This window comes from Amblyomma mixtum, chromosome 5, assembly GCF_055824585.1.
Source record: "Amblyomma mixtum isolate Tamu chromosome 5, ASM5582458v1, whole genome shotgun sequence".
Taxonomy (NCBI): Eukaryota; Metazoa; Arthropoda; class Arachnida; order Ixodida; family Ixodidae; genus Amblyomma; species Amblyomma mixtum.
In genome coordinates this window covers 132292767-132301922 of record NC_143016.1, presented here as the reverse complement: position 1 = coordinate 132301922, position 9156 = coordinate 132292767, and the positions used below count along the sequence as shown (strand labels likewise).

The following is a 9156-nucleotide window of genomic DNA, read 5'->3' as shown; positions in this document are numbered from 1 at the left end:
TGCGGAGACGATGGTACAACAGCGTTAGGATAAGGAAGTCCGTGGACGGGAAGACGAATCCACCGCACGCTAGTGACAGGTGAACCACAATGGTATCACAAAGCGTTTGAATGTCGTTTCAACGCCAATTTGTTCGGCTTCACGTTTTTAGTCAGCGACAGAGTCTGGAAGAAGTTAGAGATTTCTCTGGTAGCTGTTCGCTTCCCCACATAGTAATCAGTGGCCTCATAAGAGAAGGGAGCAGGGGTTAAGCCACCAGCCAGTGGCGAGATTCCTGGCATCATTGATGGTCGCCTCGCAACTTTCCTTATACTTCCCTAATAAATAATCTTGGAGACTCCTATGATGCATAAATAAAGCAAGCAATACTTGTCGCATCTCTTGTTGTCTTTGCCAGATGCTAGAGGCGATGAAAAGGATGCGTATTATTCCTAAACAATCGCCTAGGCAATGCGAAATGATGGGACAGCAGCGGCAAACAAATTCGTCATATTGCACGACGAGTAGCAGTGAGAGAATGTTCTAAAAATTTCTCCTCCATACACCTGATACATTTACGGCAATTCGCAAGCAGATATGCTACCATGCCGCATGTGAATAAACACGTCCGTTTCGTCGAATATCGAAGTATTGCTTATACAGGAGGCAAAAAAACGCAATGCTTGCCAATTTATTTGCTTTTTTGAGCGTTCACGAGCGGTACTCTTATGTCAGCGCCTGGGGAAGAGAAAAATGCGCGTGACGCATGGTCGCTTTCGCTGGAATCGAAACTTGAAAGCAATCAAGTTTTTATTTTATTTTGGTCCGCACTAAGAATTAGATATCTTTGAAACTCCTCTTGACCTCGAAACACAGCACTTCAAATTTAGCGTAGGTTTATGGGATAAAAAATAGCCTTATATTGAGACGAAAATTGATAACACACTTCGGGGAATTGCTATTTCGGTAGAAAATGTGTTCTTTGCCATTAAATGTAAGAGTTGAAGGAACGCTTCATTTTTGCAGAAAATTCATCCTAAACTGGGTTACATCGCTCCGTGTGGTCTAGCAGCCCGGCAACAACAGTTTTCGACTCCTTGCATCGAATGTCGTCATAGGGATACACCTGCATAAGAGAAAGCACAATGAATTGTATTCTTCATTCTAGTTAGTGCAAGTTCTCTTGGCCGGCACTAACTGGAAAACATCATCTATGCCTTCAAAATTTTACTTTCATTTTCATTTCGATTCCACTTTCACATTTCTACTATCGTTTACATTCCTGAACTTGAAAAAATTCTTTGCAACATTAAGACGATAGTGCTGCAATGTATATTAAATTCAACGTTTATTAAGATGTTTTGTTTATTGCATTAAAGTATCATATGTAATTCTTTGTGTTCTTATGCCAACTGAGGTTTGTTGCGTTCGTATGAATAGGCGTTGTCACTGTTTGCAGATATCTATCATTCTGTATTTCTGTATTGTTTCCCTTAAATCAGCTGATCAGTCTTTTAAGTGCTTTAAGGGTTTTCTGAGCCATGTCAAGTTATGATTTAAAAGTTGTAGCCCATGAACCCATTCAGAGTACAGCTAAAACAGATGCGACTTGAAATAAATTAGGAATTCGTTCTAGATTCAATTTTGAAGTTTGTTCTGAACAGGAAAAGAGTCCTCAGAAGAAAATGTGCCTCCTCCTATAGCCGGCACCACACCGATAGAGAAATGAAAATGACACCTGCACAAACACGCTCCCAGAGGCGACTCGATGGTAAAATGCGGAGCTATCAGGAGCACCGAGTGGTAGCAGTTCGGCATAATGCCCAGCGTTTTCGCTTGCTGACTTGAGCCCAGTCTTTCCTCTAAACGGCAGTACGGCAAACAAGCTTGAACGTGTGTTTTTATTCAAGGAAGCGGAAAAAATATTCCTTATCGACAACATTATGTCCTTCCTCACTGACAGTGCCAAATTGAGCGAAATGCCGTTCCGTAGTAATGTTTAAAAATTTTTTAAGCCGCTGCGCAGGATATGATATGTCCGGCCTGCGAAGCAACTCAACGTTATTCAATTTTGTTCAAGGCAATAGATTAAAAATAAGCCAGCATTTGAAAGAAGCGATACAAATGGTTGAACCACACCCCACACCGGCTCCTGTGATAACACATGTTGTAGGCTCACGTGTTCACGAACCGGTGGAAGCACATCCTCTAGATTTGGCACCGGCCTTGTCCAGATTGCTAGTGTGTACAGCACCCACTTAGGGAAAGTGTAAGGGCTCACCCTGTCTGAAAGAAGGAGGTGAGCGGTAGAGTTTTCGTTTAGATTATGATAGGAACACAACACACGTACCTATGCGGCTTAGCAGACAGGAAGTGTCCCAACAAGATATTACTCTGAAAACAGTCCAACACTTTTGCTTCCACGGACCCCGTAAGTTTATCAGTTATCTGAAGCGTCCCATGACCAATACGCAGACCCCGCTATGGCGAATCATAGATGATGTTTAGTGGATCAGCCTACAAAAAAAATCTCTCGACACAATTTTCTTTACAGCGTAAATAATTAGCCTCATATACTTGCATGTTTTAATGGCGCTTGATTCCTATTGCGACCTTCTAATGTCGTTTGTAATGTTTCATTCATTGTAAAATTTACCGCTCCATGTGTGACATAGCCACCTCTTCGATCAATCAGACTTTTTTGCTCACGCCACCGACGACTACGATGCAGGATTTTCTGCGACATGCGAAATTTAATGTTCTGCATGTTGCGCACCAAAAACCTGTGCAAGGTAAGAACAGCCTTCAATCTGGTGGCGAGGCTACAACCTCGCGGTTGTGAACAGTATTCCTCGTCCCAAATCATTTCGATTTCTAATTTTTGCTGCTATTGAATGGAGGTCCTGGCTCAGTCTCTCACTTTTGAACCTCCTTCTGCCTATATTGATATGCTCCTATGCTAATTCTTCTGCAACAAACTAGCTAGGTGATTTACTGACATATTTTCATTTTCGTAGTGCGGAAGATAAGGCAGTAGTTTTATCCTATACTGCAGCGCTCTTCACAAGTCCTAACGATCTCAGGCCTACCCAGACCACACGTAACCACAAGAGGCAGCATAATGTGGAGTAGACCGCACTCCTTTGCCGCTGCTGTGGCTCAGTGGTTACGGTTCTCGGCGGCTGGCCCGAATGACGTGGGTTCAATCCCAGCCGCGGCGGTCGAATTTCGATGGAGGCGAAATTCTAGAGGCCTGTGTGCTGTGCGATGTCAGTGCATGTTAAAAAACCCCAGGTGGCCGAAATCTCCGGAGCCCTTCACTACGGCGTCCCTCATGGCCTGTGTCGCTTTGGGACGTTAAACCCCATAAACTAAACCAAAGCAAACCTTTAAATACAACCATCATAGCTCAGCTCTACCTAGGTGCAATTCTCTTTGTCCAGGAGGTCATTTAGAGATTTCTCTGCCACTGCCTATGGTACCAGCGCTGTTTATACTAGCGGGTGTTTCTCACGCAGCTTTATTGCAAAAATCAGCAAGAGAGGGAAACTTTCGCCTGAGCTTATTGGTTTTCCAAAAATTTATACAGTATTGTATATAAATTGTTACGGAATTGTATTTTTATTATAAAAATTATAAATATATTTTTGTAAATTTATGTAAAATGCTCACAATTTTGTATAAGTTTGAGCAAACTGTATGTAAATTTATTATATACATCATGAACCAACCTCTCAAGAGCTTGCTTAATTTTTCGCCAGGTCTATTGAGGCTCTAGCAATTTCGTTTGGTTCATGGGGTTTAACGTCCCAAAGCGACTAAGGCTATGAGAGACGCCGTAGTGGAGGGCTCCGGAAATTTCGACCACCTGGGGTTCTTTAACGTGCACTGACATCGCACAGTACACGGGCCTCTAGAATTTCTCCTCCAAATAAATTCAACTGCCGCGGCCGTTATCGAACCCGCGTTTTTCGGGTCAGCAGCCGAGCACCGTAACCACTAAGCCACCGCGGCGGCTCTGAGGCTCTAACAGTGGAAACGAGATCTTCAACAGTAGTTAGCCATGATTCATCACAGAAAATGAAACTTAAATTTCGGCGTGGAGAACGCCCCTTCGGAAGCGCCCTGCACGAAACGCAATGGCCTTCTGACTTCTGAATTATTTATGCTATTACGTGCTGCAATTGAAAATAACGACAGGAATAGTGCCCTTAAATGGCAGAGAATGGCTTCGTCGGAGAAGCAAGCGCTTTCTCTGCCACCTGGTGCCAAAGAAATGCCTCCAGTTTGATCGGGAAGTCATGTGCTGTCGATAAGCTCGTTTACTCTTGAAAGGCCATTGGGAATAGGTCGTAATGTGGCCTCTCACATGCACCTGAAGTGTGTACGCAGGACTGATAAGGTTCTTGATGCTCAAACAATGTAAGAAATTTCCACGAACAGAACGAGGTTGGTTGCTTAAATATGGAGTTATTTGCTGCCTAGTTTGCTGAATGGTTGACAAATTAGCCAAATTCTCCTACTTGCAAACAACGCAATGGCACGTATTGCCAGTTTTGCAGCAAGCTCTGACTTTATGCAAGTATTTTCCTTATTTTTCACTGAATGCTTGTTATTTCTTAGTCAACTGGGGAAACATTTTTCGTAATGTCAGCATATCATTACACATTCGTTCACTCTTACAGGAAGCCAAGGTAAATTTATTTGTATATCTGTATATATTAATCACACCCAACTTTAACCTCAGGCGCTCGAGCATTAAAAATACTCGAGATTAAAGCTCAGATGCTCGAGCGACGATCATCTGCCATGAGCACCAAAGTGGCCTATATCCACCGCTTTGAGTAAAAGACTACATACAATATAGCTAGAAAATTTATATCGCTGAACAAAGCTGATTATGTTCAAGCTCAGATGCATCCTAATGAAGTAGACTAAGGTCTGGTTCCCAGTGCAGTGCTTTTGACAGCGGGAGCTTTTTACACTGATAGATGCTGAAGGCAATTTCTTCGAGGTAAACATCGTAGACTCAGTGGTGTGCAGTAAACCAGAGGCCGTCCCTTCACATCGTGGTGAGCCTGAAAGTTAATGTCCATGGTGGTGCTTTTCGTAGTTTTGTTCACGAGGATAGCAGAATAATGCTGCTACCACAGTGTACACCCCAAATTGCTTTACTTGCACTGTTTCAAGCTAAATCTACAATTTACCTTATCCCGCATTTCTTTTGCTCCGGAAAATAAGCTTTTATGTGCCATTGCTGTAAATATTCAATGAGAGTTCAACTCATGGGTGCACATGCCTTTGATTGAGGTACGAAGCTGGCGCTGAATACGCTGGTGGCTTAAGAGAAGTTAAAAGGTTAGGAGTGAAAGCCTCTATCCCATCATGTTATATTTTCAAAAAAACTTCCCAAAGATCCCAAAGGTCACGAAACAAACTGAGCGTTGGCGTCTGCTGCCGTCGATGACGAGAAGGTGCCTGTGTTTAACATCTGCGTGATGTTCCATGGGAAAAGTGACAGTCGGGGTTAAGGAACGCTATCAGTCGACACATGCATAATACTGATAAAAGGCACGGAAATCATACTGTCTACACAAGCATGTGCTCTGCGGTATTCTTGCACCCACGAATGTAAGTTCGACAGAAAGGACTGCTTGAGAACGCATATAAAGGCACTCGTGCGTCTACTGCGCCTACTGCGACACCCACCCGGTTCGCTGACTTCGGCAATAGGTAGGTGTTCGCAATGGAAGGTGCTTATCCTGTTGCTACTTTCCACTAACTTTTTGCCTCATGCCACTGATAAGAAGTAACCATGATTTTGAATTCAAGGAGAGGGCTGAGTCGGGCTGGTTGGTTCATGTTGAATGGTACGGCAAAACAGCGCTGACAGACGGGACGGAAGAAAGCTGATTGCGAAAGCCCATTGAAGAAAGCGCATGTGTTTGTGTCATCTTCTTCCGTCCCGTCCGTCAGCGCTGTTTTGGCGTACCATTCAACATGATTTTGAATACGTGGTAGGACCCTATGTTCTACTGTTCGCCAGGAGCCTCAGCATCAGCTCTAACTTGCGAGCTCAGTCTGTACTAAGCTTATGTATAATTTTTTATTAAAAGCGGCACACGGTTTTACGGGTGAAGTGTTCGATGTATTAGCTGCCGATTTTCTTTATTCATTGAGCGATGTTTTTCTTGTCACGCCATCTTTTTCAGTAATTGGAAACTTGAAAACTACCAATGCGACGAGTGCAAAATTTAAAAATGGAAAGACTTTTGAGCGTGGCGAACGAAAGTGCCCTACGAATCACTTTCAAGTACCCCCTGCTGCTTTTTACATGTACGGTCTTGAACAGGAGTTTACAGGATGAGGGCTACCAGGAAAAAATTACTGCTGCAAGGTGAAGCAAACCGTCACAGAAATAGATATAAGCATGGGGAACATGCGTGCTCCCTCAGCTTGAACGAGCTGATTGGCTGCCGATGAAACAAATTATTTTCCACAAGCCCGCATCCAGTAAACTTTTTTCAACAATGCACTGAGAAATTGGTGCATTCGTTCTCTTGCTCTCGGGATTGTAACGCCTCAGAGCCGAAAAATATTGACTTCACACTTTGAGCCACACGCAGAAGGTTTTCGGTTAAAAAAAATGTAACATTTTAAGATTACTCTGCAGTAACTAATTGTTCTTTGTAATGTTTATCATGCTCTCGAGAAAGGTGAAGTTTAATGGAAGAGGCGTTGTGCAAGATAGAGTGCTGGCAGCTATAAAGTATTACCACGTGCAAAGATGTGACAGACAGCTGAAGCTATGAAAAACTTTATAAAAAAAATGAGGACAGCTTTCCATCTATCTCAGTTCCCAGTTTTATATGTTTGAAGGTTCATTTAAGAACCCTGTCTACATTGTTGAAAAGTGAACCAGGGTAGTGATGTGTGCCCATTCATAGCGAGGAGCGTTGATCTCGAAAATACCGTGGTCAGCATGCGGACGCATCCATGAATCTTGTTTCTTAATTGTAGCGTTATCAACCCTTTTCTTTCTGATTGCACAGGAAGAGCGTACAACATGAAGGTCCTGGTGCTTCTTTTTGTAGCTGCCGTGGCAGTGACTGATGCCTGTAAGTGCAGAGACTAGTAGTGCCAGAATATTTTTTGGCAAAGCAGAGAAGTAGTAACGCTTAGAAATGTTTTCTTGTTTCAGATGGAAGCTCACTGTAAGTAACCGAAATAAATCTTGAAAACAGCTTTCCTTACCTTGCGTTTTAAGCATGAATAGGAATAACTCCCAGCATAATTTTTAACTGCTTTCTTTCGCAGGTACCCAAGGGCAAATGATGAGCATGGTAAGCACGAAATAAAACTAATAATTGCTTTTCCTTAAGAGGGGAAACGTGTTCGTGCAAATTTTATTGCTGTACAAGTGTGCCATCTGCGCAAACAAACAAATTACTCTTGACAGCTTGGATCTCTGTCAAGTCGCAGTTATTTTTTGCGTCGCTAGCCACCGCTATATTTTGTGCAGCAAAACTATTCGTTTGACTACAGGTACCCAGTGTCAGAAACCTGATATTGTTCGGCTAGACCTCGTGGTTACCGATGCTTTGTGATGAAAACACATTTTATCTATGCATTATCTCTCAGAGGTATGCTAACTTAGCAATGTGCTGGTGAGACTGTGGCTAATAGTAAGCCATTAACAACAAACTAGCATCCGAGTGGAAATTAAAAAAAGGCATGCTGCTACATCACTCACAAATTTAATGAAGATGTCTGGTTAAAATATTTAAATTCTTAGCTACATAAACTCGCGAGTTATCTTACAGTAGGTGTTATGAGCGCCAGTTGCTTTCCTTGTTTTGGAGAAAATGTTCCACAAGGTCTTCTTTCGCATATTTTTATTGTTTTAGCTAACATTTGTGAAATATTGGAGAAAAACGAAAGTTATAGGGCTAAAAATGTGTCACCGATTCCTTCTTCAATATAATATCGTTAATGGAAAATAGCCGACTAGTTTTCATATCTCAAACGAATTCTTGGCAGTAAGTGCAAATATTACTCATAATCTCACTTTGGAGAATGTAAAAAATACGTGCACAGCTGCGACCAAGTACGCTTCAGCAATACATATCAAAGGATTCTCACATTCAGTGATGAAAATCGCAGATGAGTCGACGGAAGAGTACTGGAAGCAGCCTGTGGGATGGATTCTAGAGCAACTTGGGAGGTGGCTTCAACAGTCAGCGGAAGTCCAGCCATCTTTCTACTCCGCCGATGACTCCGCCATCAGTCAGCAAGACTTCACCACCGAACACATAAGAAAAATCGCCCAGTTGCTGAACAAGGTTGCGGACGCTGCTGACAACGGAGAGAAAGTTGACTTGTTTGATTAGAGGCAATCGTTAGCCTTGTAATCGATAGCTAAAGTATTTGTTTTGAGTGATTTCCCACCGTTAAGTATTGATGATGCGCAGTGCTATATCGTCGCTGTGCCGAAAAAAGAACTGATAAGGTGACCGAATTTTCAACGGATGTTCAGTTTTCCTTGAATGTTCGATTGTGCTTCATTTGCAACCAGAAAAAAAAAAACAAAGAATGTTTGCAAGCAACTCACTGGGTGCTTCTTGAATTACAGCAAACGTGGTTACCCGTATCCAAGGTACCCTTAGCATGAATGTGATAATCAAGCTCCTGGTTAGCGTAAAATTATGATCCGCTAGAGAAAGGAAGCGCGAACAGTACAAACCTATGCACAGTTTAACAATGCAGATAAGGTTCCGAACGGTCTATTGTAATATACCACTTTTCCTACTACCCGAGTATTTAGCAGAGTTGATAGCATTGTTCTGTGCAATGGGAAGTGCATTTCTGCACCGTTTGACACGAAAAAAGAAAACTACCGATGCACAGCAGTGGATCACAGTTCATTTGTCTACGCTGGAGTGAGAAAGATGTTCGTAGTCTATGCAGAGGTGATTTCTATATGCATTCAAAACAGTGCGGTTTGGTCTCAATGGCCTCAAGTCATCTAGGGCATAGCTTCCATGCATTTTCGAAACAGAATGACACATTTGATTTTTTATGATTCGTCAAGCTCATCATTGCTCATATTTTACTTATGCTGTTGACCGCTGTTTGCGCAAGGCTTTCGAAGATACATTCGGCGACAGAGGCACATTG

At 42.6% G+C, this 9156-nt stretch overlaps 1 protein-coding gene across 1 annotated transcript; it reads left to right on the top strand.

The window, feature by feature from the left end:
• The first annotated feature begins 5589 nt into the window (after nucleotides 1–5589).
• LOC149343737 (uncharacterized) lies at nucleotides 5590–8585 on the top strand. The gene is made up of 5 exons (XM_089546042.1): nucleotides 5590–5712; nucleotides 7032–7097; nucleotides 7181–7193; nucleotides 7297–7322; nucleotides 8143–8585. The coding sequence occupies exons 2-5, from the start codon at nucleotides 7046–7048 to the stop codon at nucleotides 8367–8369; spliced, it is 318 nt and encodes a 105-aa protein (XP_089402168.1). The 5' UTR covers nucleotides 5590–5712; nucleotides 7032–7045; the 3' UTR covers nucleotides 8370–8585.
• The last annotated feature ends 571 nt before the right edge of the window (nucleotides 8586–9156 follow it).